This window comes from Triturus cristatus, chromosome 7 (assembly GCF_964204655.1).
Source record: "Triturus cristatus chromosome 7, aTriCri1.1, whole genome shotgun sequence".
NCBI classification, from domain to species: Eukaryota; Metazoa; Chordata; class Amphibia; order Caudata; family Salamandridae; genus Triturus; species Triturus cristatus.
This window is the reverse complement of record NC_140590.1, coordinates 428,176,557-428,200,769: the sequence shown is the minus strand read 5'-3', so window position 1 is coordinate 428,200,769 and position 24,213 is coordinate 428,176,557. Positions and strand designations below refer to the sequence as shown.

At 39.9% G+C, this 24,213-nt stretch overlaps 1 protein-coding gene across 1 annotated transcript in view; it reads right to left on the bottom strand.

The window, feature by feature from the left end:
* The window catches only part of GLP2R (glucagon like peptide 2 receptor), an 883,434-nt gene that overhangs the window by 218,517 nt on the left and 640,704 nt on the right, over positions 1 to 24,213 (bottom strand). Inside the window, exon 7 of the mRNA XM_085616722.1 lies at positions 8,067 to 8,226. Coding sequence (XP_085472848.1) covers positions 8,067 to 8,226 — 160 coding nt within the window. The remainder of the gene's footprint in view (positions 1 to 8,066; positions 8,227 to 24,213) is intronic.

Genomic DNA, 24,213 nt, shown 5'->3' with positions numbered 1-24,213 from the left:
AAACATAATGAAGTATGCCATACCGATAAAGTGCACAATTATTGCACGGAAGATAAGTAATGAAAAGAACCAGCCCCTCCTGAATTTTATACGGGAAGAGATACGACCTAATGCAATTGATTACAGATAGAAACAAAAGGAGCAGAAAATAGTTAGCAATGAAAAACTAAAGCAAGATAAGCCAGAATAGTACTCACTGCCCCTCTTGGCTTCGCCCGGTCCCACCAGCATAAGGGTCAAGAACTCATCCGGAAAACACATGGAGAAAAGTGATATTGCTAATTTTGTTCAAGTAAAGGCACATCCATACCTTCTTGACAAATGTTATTCTCAGCCCGAACAACAGTACTCCGATAACTATCAAACTTGGGGTCGTTTCAGGAGAAATACGGCTATTACATTCTCTGAATCCTCCGCAAGGTCTGCTGAGGAGTAGGACACTGGCTCTAATCCAGGACAGGGACCCTCAACATCAGCCTTCGATCCTTTTTTAGAGCAGCGCGGCCGTGGGAGGGGTCGTGCAAAAACCAGACGTCCACACCAACAATGGAATTTCCAGGCTGGAGAATGATAAACTCGCAGGAACTTCTATCAGTGGGCCCCCCCTCAATAAAAAATATAACCACAGGTGAAACAACAATTGACACCATTACGATTTTTAATCTATCTGAACATATTTTATCCTCTGCCGAAATTACTTTACTGGGCAAAGGACTTAGTTTTGTACCTACAGAGAAGACTTGCCTTTTTGACACACAAATTGAATAATTGCAATTATTTTGGAAATTGCGCTTGAAATATTTTTTTCATGACACTGATTACAGTTTTAATCCCTCAAAATTGAGACCTCCTTCGACGTTCAATCCTCCAGCAAACAAAATGCCTGTTGAGTTGCTGGCCTTTCAGACCATGGTTTTAAAAGATGTTACGTCTTTGGACAAGGGTTTTGAGTATATTCCCTACAATATCTCTTTCTCGAAGCGACAACCGTTATGTACTCTGAAAACCAAACAGGAGTTAATTATAAAGCCTGCCGATAAAGGCGGTGGTATCGTGATTTTACATATTGACAAATGCAAGTTTGAAATTCAAAGACACTATACCATGTTGAGATCTAATCCTCTCCCTGAAATCCAAAGAATCATCCTGACGGTGAAATCTGAGGCCAAATTGGCTGGTTTCCTGAGTAATAAGGAATTTGATTATCTTAACATCAAAGCTCCATGGACCCCTGTCCTTTATACCCTCCCGAAGGTGCCCAAAAATCTTACTAATCCTCCAGGCCGCCCCATAGTGTCGGGCTGTGGGTCGTTACTGGAACTACTCTGTAAATTCATAGATGTTTTCATCAAAGATTTGGCCCTCAGCACCCGTAGCTCTGTACGAGACAGCGGTGATATTATCACTCAGCTGGAGCAAATGCACTTTATGCCTGAATCTGAATTATTGATGTGTTTGAATATTGAATCCTTATACACCAATATTCCTCAAATGGAGGTTATTGAGGTAATCAGGCGGGCCTTGGACAGTAGACCTGGTCTTGCAAGTGTGCTCCCTAGTTTCATTATCGATCTGTTGACCATCTCCCTCACTCAGATCTATTTTGAGTTCAATGGGAACTTTTTCCTGCAAATCAAGGAAACTACGATGGGGGCTTCTTTTGCCCCCAACTTTGCAATATTGTACGTTGATAACTTTGAAAGGACTTTCATTTATGATCCTGCCAATAATCCTTACTTTGAAAATGTCCGCCATTGGCAGCGTTATATAGACGACATTTTCTTTGGTTGGACTGGCAATACATCAAGCCTTGCAGTTTTTTTAGACTGGCTTAATTCACGTTCTTTGGATCTTAAATTCACGTCTCATTTCAGCAATTTATGCGTGGCCTTTCTTGATCTTACCATCATCCCCCATGAAGGTAAATTAGCAATGAAACTTTACACCAAACCTACTGCCTGGAACACATTGTTGGTTGGAATACACCAGCCACCATCCAAAAAGTTTGAAGGATGGCCTTCCCTATGGGCAGTCTCGGTGGATTCGCAGAAACTGCCAATTCCGGGAGGATTTTTTTCGTGAGGCAGACATTGTATCTAAAAAGCTGCAACATCGTGGTTACCCTAAGAGACTTGTCAAACGTTCTTTTTAAGAGGGCCTGGTACAATCACAGGGAATTTTTATTCTCACCTCGGACACCCAAAACTATTGAACGAATACCGTGTGTTACAACATTCAGCAGACAGAGTAACAAGATAACTAAAATAATCAAAAAATATTCGTCTTTGATTCAATCCACTGACAACACTAAGGAGCAACCCCTATTCTCCTTCAAGAGAGGAAGGAATATAGGTGACCATTTAGTTTGTGCTTCCTTACCTATTGATCCACTTGATTTGACCAAACTATGGGGTCTTAATAAGATTGTAGGCCACTATCGTTGTGGCAACTGCCTTATGTGTGACTCAACTTTTAACACCAAAAAGTTCGTACACGGTGCAATAACCTACGATTTGCGTGACCACAGTAATTGCAATTCACAAAATGTGGTCTATGCCATATGGTGTCCCTGTCAGCTCATTTATGTGGGACAACCTACTCAACAAATTAAGGTTTGTTTGTCTCAGCACAAAAGCCGCATTAGGTGCAAAAATGAACATGCGCCCCTTGTATCTCATTTCATTGAACACAACAATACGCCTTTCGCACTAAGTTGGCAGGTGATTGAAATGATTAAGAAACCATCTAGGTGTCTTAACATTATTAACAAAGGTCTAAATATCCTTGAGGAGTGCAATACCATAATATATGGATGAGTTCTTTATATTTATATTTGTATATGTTCATCTGTTGTCCCATTAGGTTGGGTTTTGACTGTGGTGGTCTTTTGACGGGAACTATAATGTATGTAAAGGCACAAATGTACACTATGATCCTTTATATGACTCTTGTGATCGTTTCTTCCTGCTTTTTGAGATTCATGATCATTAAGTTAATCGAGGGTTTATTTGTTCCAGATTGTTATCATTGTTTAAACTTATCCACAGGAATAGGATATTGTTGTTTGCACAGATTTTCATGCATCCTTATTGTGATCTTTGCGATCCTGGTTACAAAACTCTGTATTTCACAGTTATAATGTTAAATTGTTAATTGTATGAATTGATCAAAAATGCATCTAAATAGAGCATTGCTATTTGTTAAAATCTTATGTGCTCACATTTGATTTTTCTTATATATGTTGACATCTAATGTGAATGATTTTCACTTCACGATCTCACCATGAATTCAGTACGTTTTGGATCCATTATGTGCTCACATTTGATCTTCATATATATGTGTAACAAAACTAATCATCACCCTATGGATGTGATTGCTTTATAAAGAATTGTTGACATATAATGCTAATGATTTGCTCTTCACAAACTGACAATGAATTTAGAGCGTTTTTGGATCCATAATTATCTACAGAGATTGATGGTTTCTGTATTTAGTTAGCTCTCTGGTTCTATTTCTATGGGTGCACTGTTTATTATTATTATTTTTATTTTTGTCTTTCTTAAAATCTGTCTTGGTCCATAAATTCTACATTTGCTCTTTTCCTTTCTTGCGTGCTTAGTCGATATGGTCTTTAGATATTCCTACAAGGTTAGTTTAGATTGCCGGCTTTAAAATGGCGGACGTATTTTCGTCCCCTGGCCACCATGAGATCGCTAGCCCGCTTTCTATGCCTATTAGCTAAAATCCGAGTTACTTTCTATGCCGCTTTAAAATGGCAGACGTATTTCTGTCCTCTGGCCACCATGCTAGTCCACTTTCAATGCCTATAGGCTAAAATACTAGTCCACTTTCTATGCCTATTGGGTAGGGGCTATAAGTGCTCAGGGTCGGTTGGGCTTCACTTTTCTCCCTCTGTTTTAAGGACGAGTTCTTGACCGTTATGCTGGTGGGACGGGGCGAAGTCAAGAGGGGCAGTAAGTACTATTCTGGCTTATCTTGCTTTAGTTTTTCATTGCTGACTATTTTCTGCTCTTTTTGTTTCTATCTGTAATCAACTGCATTAGGTCGCATCTCTTCCCGTATAAAATTCAGGAGGGGCTAGTTCTTGTCATCACTTATTTTCCGTGCAATAATTGTGCACTTTATTGGTATGGCATACTTTGTTATGATATTGAACATCCTCCCTACGAGGTTGTCATATTCATACCTTCTCATATCCCAGATAAGTCTAATGCCGTACGGATTTTTGGCTCTTCATGTGATTTCTCATCTGCATTAGTTCCTAGATAAATCATTTAGTAGGTTTCACTCATTTAATTCTTTCTTTGGAAATGGATTGTCTGACTTGACTGAATCTTTTATCACACTGACCCTGACTTTGTACCGGTTGTGGGTCTTTTGGTTTTGGCTTATCCCTCATCTTTTTCTTTGCACATTTATTCCAAACGTTCTTGCACTATATTTTCAAAATAGTGACTGTTGCTATTTTAAATATTCCTGATACCCATGTACATATTTTCTTTTTTAGATGTTTTATTGAAAATTACTTGGACGCTCCTAAGTTTATTGTCCTGTCCTGATGATGACCTTCTAAGTTCATTTTTGGTCGAAACGCCGTCAACGCTTTAATGTGGCCCTAAATGAAGAGGACGCATTCTTTTGCTGTGTGCTGTTTCTGTTTTTTTCTGAACCCCGGCCTTGTACATTGTCCCTAAGCCAATTTGTTTCATTATACACTGTATTTTTTGTACTGTTTGTGTAAACCTATGAGCACCAGTATTGTCTTGTGACTGTCTAATTTTGTTAATAATAATAAGCCAAAAAGATTCTACTTCATTGAAATATTGTATATATGGGTACCCTGTGCCTTAATAATATTGGGCTATCTTTTCTTCTCTCTCCTCCCCTGTTTTTCTTATATGTCTCTTTCTTGGGTGGTTTAATTATTTGAGTGTTATACTTGAACCCTTGTTTGGATTCCAGTTGTAGTTTAGTCACACTATTGTCTACAAATACTACTTGAACATATTAGAAACGGGGCATATCGTTTGGAGAGGTATGCACCCTGTCCAAGTAGGGACCACCACTCTAGTCAGGGTAAGTCTGATACACACCCTAAATGAACCTGTGCTTAAACTCTGGTAGCATGGCACAAAACAGTCAGGCTTAACTTGAGAGGTGATATGTAAAATATTTGGGCAACGCTTATTACAGTAAAACAGTGAAAAACACCACACACAAATAATCCACTTGAGGTTAGAACAATTGAGCTTTATTCAATGAACAAAAAAAGACCAAAATGACAAATGTTCAATACGTAGAACCGGAAGTTATGAATTATAGTGCTTAGAGTCATGAAGTTCCAACCGAGGCAATCTGGTCATGCTGAACCAGGTCAAGTCTGAAAATTCAAGCCAACAGTGATGGAGCATGGGTCAGATACAGAAGCCACCTAGGCCCAGCTGAAAAGAGTAGCTTTCCAGAGCATGCGTCGACAACAAGAGCAAGCTGTGTCGGTTCCAAGTCATGCAGTCAGGACTCGCGTTGTTGTGTAACCCCTTAGTGATGAAGACAATGCGTCGTCTTCGAGCCTCACAGTCGGGTCCCACATGGTCATCTAGCCACAAAAGTATGTCCTTGACAAAAGGAGAATGCATCTGTTCCGACTGGCACAAAGCAGGCGATTAGTGGTTTTTCATGGACAACAGCTGCAAAAAACCCTTTCAGAGGCCAGGGCTGGATTGGCACCTCTTGGCAGGGCAGGATTGATACAGTCCAGCAGCTGAAGCAGAGTTACAGTAAGTATTTTATGTCCCTGAGACTTCAGAACAGGAGGCAAGCCAGCAAGCCTTTGGAGTCACTTGGTTCTGGAGATGTAGATATTCATGTCCAGTCCACCACCAGGCAAGGGGCAGCAGGCAGCAGTGCAGGCACAGTAGAGCAGAAGTCCAGCACATCCAGCAGAGTGTCAGTATTTTCAGCAGCACAGCAGTCTTTCTTCCTGGCAAAGAGTCCTCCGGTCCAGAGTGTGCTGAGTTGGTGGTGTCAGAGATCTAGTACTTATATCTCATTGTCCACAAGATGCCTGCCCTTTCTGCCCTGGCTCCAGACTTACTGTAGGGGGGTAGGCAGCTCTGTGTGTGAGGACAGACACAGCCTTATTCGGGTACTTGTGTCAGCTCTTCCCCTCTATTTAGCTCAGGAAGGTCCATAAGCCTGCTGATGGGCCATCAGGATGTGACGGTCACACCTGAGCTCTCTTTGTGAATGACTGTCTAGAGGGAATGCACAAAACCCAGCTGTCACCCACCCCACATGTGTATTCACAGACAGGCAGAGGCACAGATTGGTTAAAGTAAGAAAATGGCAACGTTTAAAAGTGGCATTTTCAGATATACAATTTAAATTTAAGTTTACCATAAGTTGTGATTTTAAATTGTGAGTCCAGAGACACCAAACTCGAAATTTCCATTTGTACCAATTGGGAATTACACTTATATAAGTTCAATAAGACAATCCCAATGTAAACCTATGTGCAAGATATTCCCTGCAGTAGTGAGAAACTAATTTAAGAGTTTTTCACTACCTAGACATGCAAAACCTAAAAGTACATGCCAAACTTTTTAAATACACACTGTCCATGGCTTACCTTAGGGGTGACTTATATGTATTAACAAATATTTGCAATGCAATTGGTCTTGTATTCATGCATGTTAGAGCTCTTGGTGTTGAAAATAACAATGTTTTTTACTTTTTTGTTGTTGTATTCAGTGTAGTGAGGATTTTTGCATAGCGCTATTGTCATTTGTATAATCTTGCAGCGCTGGAGAACCAGAAAATGGGAAATAGGGCATGAGGGAGGGGAGACAAGAGGAATATGCTGGGTGAAAGAAAAGTAACAACATCCTGGAAAAAGCAAACCCTCACAGGGAATGCAAGATTAAGTAAAGCATGTGAAATGTAAGCAGGAACAACATGGTTACCTTAACGCTTTAAAACGTATTATTCAGAAATCAATTCGTGTTTTTGCCTGAGAGTTAAGGATGTGACTACAGGGGCCAGAAGGGACCTCTTTTAATGTCCATTGCTTATATCATCACAAAACGTAAGCAATTTGGTTTAAAATGACCACATCCCCAGACACAGAGCTGCTAAACTAAAATAAGGAAAACAGCTGATAAGGATCACATTAAATATTTTACACTCTACGCATCAACCAGGTATTGCAGACTCTCCAGGAATGGTGCACTTCCCCACCCGTGGAAAATTATGTTGTTCAAAGAAAGACGAGAAAACGAAAGTAGCACTTCACTGGCAAATTCTGTACAGTGACTCCAACGTGAGTGGTTGTGAATAAAACCAATCAGGCCACTTTGTGACCACTCTTTCTACCTTTATTTGTTAGTTTTTTTCCGTATTTTGAACCTTTTTTTTCCCATTCTGAGGCCGCACTACTTTGAATAGAAAAATGTCATAAAAAGAAGACATTTGCAACCAAAGTTTGTCTTACTTTTTTGGGTCTATGTGAAAGAACTCTGAATGCCCCCTGTTTTTAAAATACAACACAAGAGGCTGCACTTCATTGAGTACATACTAAAAACAGGACAACTTCATGAGGAACATGAACACAACTAGTCCTCCTATGAAATAACAGTCAGATAAAGAAAAGACACTCAAAAAGGAATTTACAATACCATTAGCAAGAGATAGGAATTGAGAAAGCTGGTATGTTCTCTGTGATCAAAATGGACGCGCTGGTAGAAATCATCCTGCTATCACATCAGACTCTAAACACTAAGGTAGCACCAAAGTAATGAAGAGAACTGCTTTGTGTGGCTCAAGTAGGTTGACCCCTAACTCATGCTGTATGGTGTAGTGAGTGAAAGCAAAATATGAATGACACACCAACAGACCAAAGAATGAAGACAGCTGGCTGAAAGGCACTTTAAATAAGTATATGATACATATATTTTTCAGAAATCAAAGGTTCTTGGCTACGCCAGACCTAAAAAGTGAGATCTCTCAGCTTTCCCGATACTTGTTATCAAAGGATTGTATTTACTTACCCCATCCTATAACCAAATATTTTTGAAGCAGTCGCTGTTCTGATATCACAGTAGTGATTAATAAGGTGTGAAGATAAATTCCTTCCACAAGTAACCAACAGTAATTGGCTCCAACAAAATAATGCATGAGCACTTGAGCTACTTTGCAGGTGGCTGAAACCTGTCAAAAAGAGAAACATTTATTTTCTGCTAGTAAATAGATTTGTATAACCAATAGTCGCATTATCATTGTACAAACTTAAATAGAGGCAGTTCATTTCCTATCAAGCCAGTGAATGAAAACAGTAGCTAATTCGTAAACAAACAAGATGAAATCGAATTTGCTTTTGCAAATCCCGCTAATGTTTTATAGTGAGTGAGAGAATCAGTCAGTCAGTTAGTCAGACAGTGAGGGAATGAGTTGGAGATGGGTTGGTAAAAGTGTAGTTAGATAGGTGACAGACTAAAATACTGAGTGGCTACAAGAGTTGAGAGAATGAGTGAGGTAGTGGATGAGTAACCAATTGGCTGAATGTGCAAGAGAGTCAGTCAGCTGTCCAAACTACCATTTAGAAAGTAATGAGACATGGCATTGGTAACATAACTGCCTCAATAAGCTTTCTGCTTAATTTGGGCAAGTGATTGCATGTGGAGGACACTGCAAGCGTTTATGGGGACTATGATGCAATGTTCTGCAATAGACTTTGAGTCAAAGTAAGAGAGAGAAAGGCAAAGAAGGGAACACTGGTGAATAGAAATATGGGAAAGCAGTGACCAAAGGAGAAAGCAGACTGCCCAAAGATGAGGGGACAGTGCCTTAGACTTACTAAGGGCTGCCTGAGCAAGGAGTCATGGGGGAATTGCACAGTTTTGTTCTGGACCCATGGTCAAATGGTAAATCAATGTAGTTAATGGTAAACCAACACAATACTTTGTGTCACTTTGTACTACAAGAGTACCCTTGCAAAATATTTCTGAATAACCACGCAGACAGTGTAAGGTGATTGAAAAAACTCATGCAGTGGAGTCAAAATTAAACAGCCTTGATATTTGACAATCCTAGCATTCAGCAGCGCCGGTGGCAGGCTCCCAAGAAAAGTGTATGTTTCCCGTACTCTATTCTTTTTAACAAAGTATCCACCACCAGCCTATTGGCTCTGGACGTGTTGGCAGGAGGATGAGAAGTAACAGACCTTTAGTGGTCTACTAAATGCAACTCAGCCCAGCAGCCAAAAATACTGTGCTCCGCTGTGTGAGGTGAGAGCAGGGCACTGCCATAGCTGCAGAGAGGCACTCTCCTCCTCTCTTCCTAGCACCGGCGCCCAATCAGGCTGCAGAGTACCATGCCCACACCTTTGCACCATATTGCAAAAGTGTCTGTGTGAATCTACTATAGGCCAGTACAAAAAACTATGCCTGGACCAACTTTACAACTTTGCCGACTTGAAATGTGTGGCATATAGTGCAGCACACATGAAGAGTCAGAAAAGGAAGGAAAAATACCAGCATTTCTCCTTGATAGTATCTCTTTCAAAAGGGCGTTATTTTCTTTATGCAAAACCCGTCTACTTGTTGTAGTAGAAAGTGTTTTTGTGTTAAAACCCATAGGTGGTTGCATGGGTGCCACACATGCACCACAAATGGAACACCCCATGACACTAAATGATAAAAGAAAGCTTACTTCACTTTCAAGTCAATTTGAGAAAAAAAGTTTTTGTGACGGTCGGCATCACTTTTATGACGTAAACACAGCACAGAATCTTATAATACCCATCAACGTTAAAAAAAGAATTGCTGTATTTTTGCCATTACAATGTGCTGTGAATTACACATACAATAATTTGTCTAGCATTGCTTTAGAGCGCTAAAAATATCTAGTGTACACATCCCTGATCAAAAGACTTTTAACATGCTTCATGGAGATATTCCAATCCCTGCCTGGACATTTGTAGTGTTATGCAAACGCTTTATGTTATGTTATGTTATGTTATGTAAGCTTGTAGAGCGCGCTAATACCCGAAGGTGTCCTGGCGCTGTAGCAGAGTGTCTGAAGGAGAAATGAACAAGACCCAATACCAGGGGCGATGTCAAGGCCTGGTAGAGAACAACCAGGTCTTCAAGCCTCTTCTAAAAGAGAGTAGGTCAGAAGTGGCTCTAAGAGAAGGAGGCAGTTCGTTCCAAGCATAGGATGCCTTCCGCACAAAGCTTTTACCGCCCCAGTTGGCCTTTTTTATCCTGGTGATGACTGCCAGTTTTGCCTCACTGGAGCGAAGAGCTCTCTGCGGGTGATACCACTGGAAACGTTTCCTAAGATCGTATGGTCCCACTCCGTGTAGCGATTTATGTGCTATACAGAGGGCCTTGAAGAGCACCCGATGTTTCATGGGAAGCCAGTGGAGGTCTCGAAGACCTTTACTAACGGATACAAACTTGGGTGTATTAGTCAACAATCTAGCTGCCTCATTCTGGGCCATCTGGAGTCTACTAAGATGTTTGTTATGGACAGTAAGGTAGAGACCATTACAATAGTCCAGGTGGGACAGAGCTAGAGCAGACACCACAGATCTAAAACTATCAGTAGATAGATAGGGTTTGATTTTTCTCAGCGTCCTGATGGTTAGGAAGCAGGTAGAGGTCACTCTGTTTACCTGATTCTCAAAAGAAAGCCTATTGTCAATAATAACCCCCAGGTCCTTTACTTTGGTAGTAGGAGGGGGAGGGGGGTCCAGATCACTAGGCCACCAGGCGGGAGACCAAAAACAGGGTTTATTTCCAAACAGGATAACCTCCGTTTTGCCAGCGTTCAGTTTCAAACAATTATTGGCCATCCAGCTAGTGATGGCAATCATACAATTCTGGCAGATGGACGCTTTAATTGCTTCTGTCCCTTTGTTTAGGGATATCACGATCTGGGTGTCGTCGGCGTAGGATGTTAGCCTAAGGCCAAAAGATCGTATCAGAGGGGCAAGGGGCTTCACATAAACATTAAAGAGCGTAGGGCTCAGCGATGACCCCTGCGGGACTCCACAAGGCAAAACGAAAGACTTAGAAGAAAAAGTCCCCATTTCCACATTTTGAGTTCTGTGGGTTAAAAAGGACCTCAGGAGGGTTAGGGCAGAGCCCTGAATCCCGATCTGGGATAGGCGTTCCAATAGTATCTCATGGTGCACAGTATCAAAGGCCGCCGATAAGTCTAATAGAATCAGGATGGCTGAGCCACCCTGATCGACGGTTTCCCTAATCTCTTCTGTTGCTTTCAGCAGGGCCGACTCGGTACTGTGCCCAGTTCGAAACCCATATTGTGAGTGGTCCAACAAGTTGTATTGGATTACTTTTATATGGTACCAAGGAAGGTTAAACAGTGATTAAAGCAAATCTGTGGAGCTGAATTATAACTGCTGCTAGAGCAAGGTCCCCGTGGCAGCATCAGAAATTAAACAAGAAAATATTTCTAATTAGCAGCTAAACGAAGGAAAACAGCAGTCATTTCACTTAAGATGTGAAGACAGTCACGTTTTACGTATTCATGACTGCAAATACTGTCCAAAAGTCTATAAACCTTCAAATTAAAATGACTATTAAAACACGGCATTTCACATTTTTCTGACTATTAGGCGGTGGTGGTTTCAAACAATCCAATTGCTTTTCTTATGTTCCAGTGCCCTTACTATCCAGGCTGAAGGATGTAATCCCAAGGGAAGCCTTACACACTGTTAAATGAAACTTAAATATGAACCGTGGGTGTAAACACATGGGTACTTGACGTCTGTATCCTTTATTTATCTTTCTAGACAATCCATAGCAATATTGTTGATTCCAGGAATCAGGTGCTTTGAATGCTAGAATTATATATAGAAGGGGCCAGCTGTCTTGTGGGGGGTCCATTGTCAGCAGTATAACGGCGAGGACAACAACATCTACTGGCTCTCTGTAGATTCCATGTAACTTTGAAATGCAGACTTGCATCATATAGATTATCTAACACACTCTATTTGTGTGGTTTGATTCCAAAGCATAATGTAAATTGCATGGAACGCCTGACTTACACTTTGTTATGCCTTTTACAGTGATTGCTCCATCAGTTGAACAATAAATAATCCCAAATGTAACTCCTTTTCTTATGCACATAGGTACAAGTACACATTGGAATAAATACGTTAAATGTGGAGGCATTACTATTGGTCACATATTAAATGGATGACTGAGAAAGATTCACAGAGTCGTTGGCAGCATACTTGACAGGAAAATCAGCCACTGGTAAACCCTTAGGGGTGCATTCTGGTACATTAGTCTGGTGAGAGAATCAGCAAAGGTGTGGTTAGGGACTTCAAATACAGGTTTAAATTGATAAAAATCGACAAAAGTCCCAGATCCACTGATTTTCAGAGTCTGTGGCTAAGAACAAATCTGGCAACCCAATGAATCCTTCACTGTCTCCAAAACAACCGGTTTTGTGCTTATTTTGAAACAGGCCGGCTCAGTTGAGGGGCAGAGCTGTGAACACTGAGCGTATCACATTACACTCAAAAGCTCATGTCTAGCGCCTAGGTGAAAAACTGCCATATCTTCCTACTTAATCAGATTTACAGACTTCTGAAGCCTGTGCAGGCAGAGAGAGGTTCCAATAAATTCCATGAGGACATACGTTCTGCTAACAGGGAACTGTGGACATGGGCGGGGATGTTATGTCCTGAAAGGAAGCTCATAATATACACCAATGTGATAATGTAGTAAGTATATAATGAACATGCATGTTTGCTATTCACTGAAATCAGTAAAGGTTTATTTCAGAATATTGTCAAAGAGTGTTCCATTGTTTTTATTGGTTGATGTAAATCTTTTTGAACGTGATTACACATTCCACAGGTGTTAGGCTTACCCATGTGCATGGGGTGTGGGTGCTCCAATAAATATCTATCTTTGAGAATATTCCTGTGTGGATTCTCAACACTACAATATGGTGATAATCCAATTGAGTATTTGGAGCACTCACTGTGACGTTGCCGTGCAGACTGTTATTGGAGATTGAGACAGGGAACACCATCGGTGGCTGTGAAGATGAAATCAGGCTTCTGCTTGATGATTTTGAGTCTCTTGACGAAAGTCTGTGGAACGCACTGGTTTTTGTGCAAGTTCCTATAAAGATTGTAACTTTTTTTTGCAGCTTTGGATTGAGTTACCGCGCATGCGCACACAGAATTCCATGCATTATCAGCAGACTGGAGCGCATACTGCATTATTGGCATAAAAACAGCAGACAGCTTTAATGATTTATTTTATTTGGAAACAAGGTGCATTGACTGTAAAAACTGTCTGGTGTAAGCCCAAATTACTTTTGAAACTACATCTCAGCTTTGTGGCAGCCATCTTGGATAGTTGAGCAATTTACTATTCTAAAATATTGGTTATGCAAAGTTTAGTCTTCTGGCTGTGAGTTTTAGGATGGTTTAGAGTAACATTTCTTTAGTGGTGATAGGCGCACTGTCTGAATGCATATATATATATTTTTAAAGTTTACATTTTAATTGGAAATCCTGTTTGCTTTCTGGTAATTTTCTGCTTCAAAAGCAAAGTTATATGTGAAAATCCACCACCACCACCATTTTTTACTTATTCCAAAGAACATCATGAAATGGGAAAAACGGTTTAACAATTTAGGAAATATATGTTAGCCATCAATGGGGTTCATTTGAATCAAATAATAAGAGCATATTGTTATTAAACTTAACTAGCATGGAGACAGAGGAAGTATTTTTCCTTTTTTTTTAAATAAATCTTTTTATTAAAGACAAAGATTTAAGCATGGTTCGTACATTGTTGGATTTTGGATTACGCAAATTTATACAAACTGATTTTCTTGGAGTGTACAGATATAATTCACATTCATATACAGTTAGAGTTCGCCACGATCAGCATGCATAGATTCATCGAGAAGGGGAGGGGTAAGGTAAACAGGGGAGTACAGATATCTCCGCGGTATTTATACCCTTAAGTCCATATGTGCGACCATTTTTTGGGACAACCCCTAGAGATATATACAGTCTTTTCACAAAACATGCACCAGTCCTTGTCCTGTTTACATGAGTCTAGGCCCGGAGTCTCCCTTGCTCCCCACATCCTAGCCATGTTACACTTAGCTATCATGTGTTCCAGGGCTGCCCATATTTTCTCTTTACTGTTCAGGTCTGTCAGCCCCCACACATTGAGCAAGCCTCTAGGGTCAGATCCTGGCCCAACACCTTGGACATACATCCCAGCACACTCGTCCAGTACTTATGGATATTGGTGCATTCCCACAGGACATGTATGAAAGTGCCATCCTGCCCACAGTTCCGTATACTACTTGAGTCTTCCCCGTATCTCATCCGAGCCAGGGCCGTTTTTGAATAATATGTTCTTTGTAGAATTTTTAACAGCACTAATTTAAGTCGTGATGAGATTGCAACGTCTCTAGGAGAGGCAAGTGCTTCCATCCAGCCTTCATCATCTAGTTCTAACAGGTCCTCTGTACATTTCTCCCAAAGCTTTACAAGGGGATCGGAAGCATGATTAATTAGTTTACGGGAGGTGAGCAAATTGACTTGCTGGGCATGTATCCATTAAGAAGGCTGTCTCTCCAACTAGGAGGCAGGAACATAGGGCGTGCCTAACTTGATAGTATCTGAACATTTCTGATCCAGCATGGACATATTCCTGCTGCAACTCGGAGAACTACATCACTTTGCCCCCTCTCCACAGATCACCCACCTTAAAGAGCCCAATTAGGTCATATCGATCAAAGCCCTTGGATTTCCAAAGGATACCTAGGAAATATGAGTCCCACAGGGGGGTGGATTGCATGATTTTCTTATCACAGCCTAAACGTTTGTGGGTTGTATGCCAGGTCCAAACAGAATGTGATGTCGGCCCCGTGAACTGCAACCGTGCGGGATTGGAGTAGAGTGCCCGGGCATAGGATCCCCCGGCAACAACCATCTATCGATTCGATATCCCGGGTCATTGTATGGTTGGTATGTGCCCTGATTGATAGCTGCCAATTGCGCAGCCCAGTAGTATTGCTTAATATCTGGGAGACGGATTACTGACAAAATATCGAGAACAAGAATATCGACCTGCCAAAATATCGAGGAAAAAATATAGAATGCCAAAATATGGAATCCCTATCTACAAACAGGTAAGTAAAAAAATATAGAATCCAAAATATCGTTGTAAAAAATATGGTTGGTCAAAATATCGAATTTTGTAAATGTCTTAAAAGTAATGTAAAATTAATGAAATAATACATATAATTAACTAAAACATACTTAAAAATACTTAAATAACTTTAAAATGAATAAATAACTAATGTAAGTAAAAAAGAAATTTATACATATATATTAACGTAATTTTATTTAAAAATATTCAATATTTTTTGCGTAGGATAGCGGGCGGGTAAAATTTACTATTACCACTCCAGTAAGTGCAATAGTAGGGAAAGCGTTGGATAGCGGGAGGGTAAAAATTACTATTCCCACTCCAGAGAGTGCAACAGTGGGGAAAGCCTTGGATAGCGGGAGGGTAAAAATTACTATTCCCACTCCAGAGAGTGCAATAATAGGGAAAGCATTGGATAGCGTAGGGTAAAAATTACTATTCCCACTCCAGGGAGTGCAACAGTAGGGAAATCATTGGATAGCGGGAGGGTAAAATTTACTATTCCCACTCCAATGAGTGCAACAGTAGGGAAAGCGTTGGATAGCGTAGGGGTAAAAATTACTATTCCCACTCCAAAGAGTGCAACAGTAGGGAAAGCATTGGATAGAGTAGGGGTAAAAATTACTATTCCCACTCCAGAGAGTGCAACAGTAGGGAAAGCGTTGGATAGCGGGAGGGCAAAATTTACTATTCCCATTCCAGTGAGTGCAACAGTAGGGAAAATGTCAGATGGCGTAGGGGTAAAAATTACTATTCCCACTCCAAAGAGTGCAACAGTAGGGAAAGCGTTGGATAGCATAGGGGTAAAAAGGACTATTCCCACTCCAAAGAGTGCAACAGTAGGGAAAGCGTTGGATAGTGTAGGGGTAAAAATTATTATTCCCACTCCAGTGAGTGCAATAGTAGGGAAAATAATATTTTCATATTTTGTTAAAAATAAATTAATTAGTAATACCAAAAAAAAAGTATTACAATTAATTACCAACCAGACAATATTTAATAATTAATTAATTATAAATACCAAAATTTTGTTTTATTAATTACCTATTAATAATTAACTAACAACCAATTAATTTTCAATACCAAAAATTAATAAATACAAATAATACAAATTAATAATTAATTAATAATAAATGAATTATCAATATACAAAAATGATTTACATAATTAATTATTTACAATTAAATTACTTCCCACCATATTCCCCTATAAACCCACAACCCGCTACAAATAATAAATTAATACAATTAACATAATTATCAATTAAGCAAATAATACAAATTAATTACCAATTAATACAAATTATTTACCAATTAATAACTAATCAACAACCAATTCATTTTCAATACCAATTAATAATTACTTAATAACAATTAAATTACTTCCCACCCTATTCCCCTATAAACTCACAACCCGCTACAGAAGTAAAACGCAAAATTAAATTACAAATAATTAATAATTCCTAAAAATTATTATTTTAATGTACTATAATTAAATTACTTCCCACCCTAATCACCTATAAACCCACAGCCCGCTACGGAATTAAATTACACAAAAATTAAATAACATAAAATTCATTACTTTAAAAATATTCGAACATACATTCCAAAATTAATACATACTTTTAACACATATACTAACACTTAAAACACTATAAAAAAACTCGATATTTTTAACAACTATATTATGACTGTCGATATTACTTACTTCTATATTATGACAATCAATATTTCTTACCTGATTTTCGATATTCTTTTCTTTTTTTTTTTTAATCAGAGCAAGAGGTTCAGAAATACATTACAGAATAAATTTGACAATCATATCATAAATAATATAAGATTAAAGTGAAATAGTAAAAAGCAAAAAGGGGACTAATCGAAAGTGCAATGTGCCATGTGCAAAGCAGCAAAAATACAAATATTTGAAACCACTAAAGTGCAGGTGCAAGACTAGAATAATTGCAGTAGTGTTGCAATAAAGGGAATTCATTAGTATACAAACATCAAAAATAAAAAAAACCTGCAACAATACAATTCACCACTTCAGTATTTAAAATGTAATATCTATAAAGTGCTAATACATTCCTGACGAAAAAAAAAAACGATCAATAAGGAGGTTCACTTCCACAATCATATCATAGATAATATAGTATTAAAGTGCAATAGTGTAAGAAAAAAAAAAAGCACTAATCGAAAGTGCAATGTGCCATGTGCAAAACAGCATTGACTAGACATTATAAGATCAAGAACCAGAAAGAGAAAAAAAAAGAAAGAAAAATACAAATACTGAAAACCATTAAAGTGCAAGTGCAAGGCAAAGCTAATTGCATTAATATTACGATAAAGGGAATTAATTGGCATAAAAACATTGATAAAAAAACATACTTCCAAACAATTCACCACTTCTAGTATTTAAAATGTAATATCTATAAAGTGCTAATGCATTCTTGATAGAGAACAATCAACAAGAAGATTCACTTCCATACAGAGACCACATTGGGAGAAGACTTCTGGGTATATCACTTCCAATATTTCATTTGATATTAACTCTTCTCCAGTATTTCAAAAAACTTCCAGTTTCGCTCAAATTTTTTTACAGCTCCTACCCTCCTAGCGTAAGCCTCCTCAAATTTTTTTACCCTTTTCATTTTATTAATCCATTTCAAATGAGAGGGGGCTTCTGTAGATCTCCAATTTTGCAAGATTAAAGAGCGTGCTACCGCACTAACAATAAAAACAAAAACTCTTTCTGTTTTAGACAATTGTGTCCCTCCCTTGCAGTAGCCAAATAGCACAACCTCAGCTTCGATCGGGATTCTATTTCCGATTGTGCGCTCCATGTCTGAAAAAACGGCTTCCCAAAAAGACCTTAGACCGGGACACACAAAAACAATATGGTGCCAACCACCTTCCCCAGGTTTAGAACACCGAAAACACTTATCTTCCACCTCTGGAAACCTTTTACTTAGAGTGGAAGGTGTTAAATAAGCCAACCACCTTGATAAAAATGCCATTCTCTTATAATTGGCAGCACGCAATGCTCTGCCTCCTAAGTGGCTGATCCACTCCCACTCCCTTTCGGATAATCTGCAGTCAGTCCCCCGATTTATTTTTTCCAAATGATTCTGGATCACCGTAGGATTTTTTGTTGCCTATTCTTCGTAGTTTTGCCCCGTAAAGGGCAGCTACCAGATGATTGGGGGGTTCAATTATACCACCGGTACTTCTGAACCAGGAGACTAACCGCAGATATTTGAAAAAATTCGGTTTCCGATGGGTCCCTGTCCTGGCCAATATTTCCTGCCAGGAAATCAGCCTATTCTGAACTATGAAATGTCTCAGTTCGGTTAATCTGATATTCTAGGCTAGCACATTCTCTTATATTCAGATATTGAAAACCCGTCAGAGTCATCTCCTTGAAGACAGCTTGAAGTCTAAAAAGGGAATCTTTTAAAGTTTTATATCGAGTTTTCTTAGGAAGTTTAGCAGTTTTTAAAAACACTGGAGTGGACGAACCAATTTCTAGCAGCATTTTATCGATAAAAAAAGTATCTCTACAAGAGCTGGATCCTAACAGCCCAGATACTAAATCAAGGAGGGCAGCTTCATAGTAAGATCTTATATGTGGGAGCGCAAGCCCCCCCAAATCTATTGATAGATGTAAAGTATTCAATTTAACTCTGGGGGCTTTCTTCTCCCAAATAAATTGTCTGAAAAGCGTATCCATTTCCCTGAAAAATACCTGATTAATTTTAATTGGAACATTAGAAAATAAAAAAATCAATAGGGGTAATATAGACATTTTGATTAATGATATTCGCCCTACTATTGATAATGGGAGCAATGTCCATTGCTCCAGTAGTTTGCTTATTTTTGTCTTCATCCTTAAATAATTTAACTCAAATAATTGAGAAAACTGTGAGGAAACATAAATCCCGAGGTATCTTATAGGGTCCGTTCTTAATGCCTGTAATTTTAAAGAACGGGGAAATGCATCGATATCAGCATTCATAGCGAGGACTTCTGTTTTGTTTTCGTTGATTTTATATCCGCCTATTCTCTCGAACTGGGAAAATTCTCCCAAGATCTCCTCGAAATTAATCCTACTTGGGGCCAAGTATAAGATAATGTCGTCAGCAAATAATTTAGGTTTAGACATATCAAACATTGGGGGATGAATAGCAGCATTGTTTCGAATTTTTAAAACCAAGGGTTCAATAAAAAAGGTAAAAAGTAGAGGAGAGAGCGGACAGCCTTGTCTCGTTCCGCGCCTAATTTTTATTGTTCCTGCGCAACTGGCATTTATTACAAGCTTTGCTGTAGCGTCCTGATAAATATTGTTTAGCATCCTTACAACATTCAACGGAAAACCAAATTGAGCCAAAGTAATAAATAAAGTTCTCCAATTTACGAGGTCGAATGCTTTTTCTGCATCGACCATTACAATGCTTGCAGGGATATGATTTATATTGATATAGTCTAGAGCCTGTATTAAAAATTGGGTATTGGTTGTCATTGATCTACCCGCGATAAAACCAGTTTGATCCTTATGAATTACTTCCTGAGCAGCTGGTAACAGACGCTCGGTCCAATCCTTCATCAATAATTTATAATCAGAATCTAAAAGGCTTATGGGCCGATAGGAATTCATATCATTGGGATTCTTATCTTTTTTAACGAATGAAACAATAGTCGCCTCTTTAAAATCGCCCGGGACCTGGCTCCCTTCTCTAATAAAATTAAACAAATTTCTCAGAGGAACAAGTAATTCCTTTGAAAAAACTTTAAAAAACTCGATTGGGAAGCCATCTTGCCCACAAGCTTTAACGCCCGCAGTTGATTTGATAGATGCTAAAATCTCCCCTACCTCAACTTCTCTTTCTAAATTATGAACCCGCTCTATAGATAGTTGAGGAAGATTCAAAGTTGAAAAATACTCTTTAATCAAGTATTCCTGTATTTTATATTCAGTGGAGTATAACCGGGCATAATGATCCAAGAAGAGTTGGGAATTTCTGCAGCTGTCAACTACTTCTGATCCAGTAGAGGGATACAATATTTCTATTATTGAGGCAGATTCCTGTTTCTTCCTCGTAGAATTTGCCAGGAGTTTGCCAATTAATTGGCTCTCCTCGTAGACCCTCTGTTGAAATAATTGAGAGCTACATACCTCTTCAACGATGAAAAAATCTTTTAAAGCCGTTTTTGCCTGGTCGTATTTATTGGGTAAAAACTGGAGTTGGAGGGCATACTCCTGCTCCAGTTCTATCTGTAATTGAGCTATCTTATTCCTTCGAACCTTATGCTGAGCAGTCGTAAAAGCTGTTATTAAACCCCGCGCTGTCGTTTTAAATCCACCCCAAACAGAAAAGGGGGTAGCGGTATTTTAGTTGATACGGAAGTATTCCCCAATCCAGACCCTAAAATCCTTTACCCATTCCTCATTCTGCAATAGGAGACGGTCCAGCTGCCACCTGGGCCGTTCCTTATTCTCTCCCTTGATTTTAATCTCCAGATTAATATAAGCATGATCTGAAAAGGGATTACATCCTATACCTACTTCTAAAATCTGAAGGGACCTGGAGCTAAGGAAAAAATCTATTCTGGATGCAGTTTGAAAGTGATGTGAATAAAAAGTAAAAAATTCCTTCTCCGCATTCCCTTCCCTCCAGCCATCTACCAATTGAAATCCCTTAATAATAGTTTTCAAGGCTTTTTTAGTACTCGGTTTTAATTGTCTCCTCTGTTTATTTGTCGTATCTTTTCTTGGATCCAATATAAAATTAAAATCTCCTCCAAGTATCATCTGCCCCGGGGCGTCAGATAATAAGGTATATATTTGAATTAGCGGCGCCTCATCATCAGTTATTGGGCCATAGTAGTTGATTAAGTTAAGCCTTTTCCCATATAACTTTACCGCTACCCATATCCATCTCCCCTGCAAATCCCTATGAACTTCTACAACCTCCCAGGGAAGCTTATTTGAAAGATAAATTGCAACACCCCTTGTTGCTGAACCTGAAGATGCAAAAAATACTTTCGAGAAAATTCTGGGTATATATAGCTTGTGGGAGTTAGACTTAAGATGAGTTTCTTGGAGGAAAAGGATTTGAGGGTTTAACGAAGTTAGCCATCTATTTAAAGCACCGTACTTCTTTTTATTCAATATGCCATTTACATTAGCTGATAGAATCTTACATCTATTCAATTTCCTATCCATCTAGCCATAATCAATTTTCTGCCTTGCCTTTTAATGTAAATTCTAGTAATACCTTATTCAAAAAACCTCTTGCTCTATTTTTCCCCTCTTTGCCATATGTGAACCCTCGGCCCCCCCACCCCCTCCACCCCTAGAAAAAAAAAACCCAACCCTAGCATGTGGAGTATCCCCTGCCAGCCACGCTAACCACATTGCTACCTACCCTACAACACCCTAGGGTGTCTTGACCTTACACTCTTTATGACCCACGTCCCTACCCCACCCCTTACTCATGTAAATTAACTAAGAACCTTTTTTTTTTTTTATGAAGATCAAGCTAGGCCACAGCTTTTACATGGGAACTCCTGTTAGACCTAGACCCCCTTTGAAATTTCTTTTAATAATGCCTGGGCTTCATCCGGGTCTGAAAACAAGAAAAACTTGCCCTTGACAAGAACTTTAAGTTTGGATTGCTGTGCAATTGATGCTTGGGCGCCATAAGTTTTAAAGAGTTGCAAGAGTTTAACAAATTCTTTTCTTTTGCGCGCAGCAGAGGCACTCATGTCAGAATAGATACGACATTTGGTGGTTGCATTTACTGATATTCTTCACCACTATATTTTGGCAATTTGATATTCTGTCCATTCTATATTAAAAACTCGATATTCTCTCCAGTCGATATTTTTTTCTTCGATATTATGACTGTTTACCTTGGGAGACCAATGCCTCCATCATACCATCCTTGCACCAGTTTACGGAATGATATTCATGGTGTTCCCTCAATCCAGAGGAGGTCTCTTCGTTCACCCTCTATCGCCGCAAAGTACGTCGCTGGGACCGGACTTGGCGAGTTATGTAAAACATACAGGAAGCGTGGTTGGGAAATCATTTTAAAAAGCACTGCCCTACCCAGTTGGGGCAGCGGAGGTGTCTTCCATTGCTCCACATCACTTCGAAGTCGCCGCAGTGGTGGCCAGAGATTATGAACATAGAACAACCTGGGGTCTCTGGTGATGTAGCTACCGTAGTATTTGAAACCATCTTTTGCCTCTGTCACTTTACACCCCCTGGGCAGGATCGGAAATTGTCCCCTGAGCATGTGGATCAACGACTTGGACCAGTTGATAGCATATCCAGAATACCTTATAAAGGTAGTGAATATATTGACAACACTGTTTAACGAGACCCTTGGTGATGCCAGGTATAAAAGGATGTCATCGGCATAAAGGGCGATGCGGTCCTCCCATTCTTCTGATCGTTTTAATCCTTACACAACTGGATTTCTGCAGATCCAGGCCACTAGTGGCTCCAGCACCAGTGCAAAGAGCAGCAAGGACAGGGGGCATCACTGTCTCGTTCCCCTCTCGAGGGCAAAGATCTCAGACTTTTTGTTGTTCACTACCACCTGCAGCAATCGATCAGTGTATAGGAGCTTCACCCATCCAAAAAAGCCTCGGCCAAACCCAATGTTCTCCAGCACCGTGAAGAGATAGGGCCATTCAATCGTATTAAATGCCATGGTGGCGTCAAGGGACACCATCACTACATCTTCCTCTACCATGTGTATTCTCCCAAGAACCCGATGAAGTTGGCGGAGGTTCAGGGATGTATTCCTAGCTGGCATGAAGCCAGACTGATCTGGCTGAACCAGACCAGAAATCACCCCGGTCATGTGTGTCACTAACAATTTGGCTAATATCTGCGCTTCAGCATTTAACAATGAAATAGGCCTATATGATGAGCACAGGTCTCTAGGTTTGCCTTCCTTGTTAATAACCACCACTGTGGCAAGTTGACGATCCTGGGGAAGTCGACCGATCTCTCGGCTATCCACAAACATCGCCTTGAGGTAAGGATCAATCCCATCGGATTTCAATTTATATAGTTCTATTGGGAGGCCGTTAGGGCCCATTACCTTCCCGGACTGTAGGTCCTTAATGGCCCGCGCTATTTCGTCTTTTGTGAGTTCACTATCTAGCAGGTCACAATCATCTGACGACAACATATGAAGCCTGATGTCAGCCAACAATGCCCTCGAGTCCTCCTTTGGATAAATGGAATGGGATTCATATATTCTAGTGTAATGCCTGGCAAATTCATTCGCTATCTTTTGCGGGTTAGTGATCATCTCTCCTGTCTCGAGTGTAAGCTCTGTGACCATCCGATTGGCATGGTCACGAAGATCTAGCCATACAAGTAATTTGCCTGCTCTCTCCCCGAGTTCTTATATTCTGCTGAGTTTTTTCTCTGTGTAGTGATTTAGCCCTGTCCTCAGCTAGCTTTGTTGTAATTCCTGCTTTAGATTGAGTGTATGCACTGTTTCAGGCTCCCTGGACCCCAGAAACTCCCCTTTTGACACCAATATCTCCTCTTCCAGCTTGGTTAAATCAGTGTTTTTGTCCTTTCTCGCCTTGGCTATTTGGGAGATTGCCTGCCCACGGACCACTGTTTTAAATGCCTTCCAGAGCGTAACCGCCGAGTCCACAGACCCCTCATTATCCTAAAAGTAATGTTCAATAGCCTGGGTGATGTTTTGCCTTATAATGGGGTTTCGAAAATGCAACAGGTTTATGGAAGCCACTCTGCCCTCCTGACCCCCTCCCATTCCCATCTGCACCCATTTTGGGGAGTGTTCTGAAATGTCCCATGCCATGTGCCTAATTTCTGCACTGTGTCCCACCTGGTCCACCGGTGTGGGATGTAGTCAATGCAAGAGTAGCTATTATGCACCTTGGAGTGAAATGTGTTCTGGGTTTCGGTGGAATGGTGAATCCGC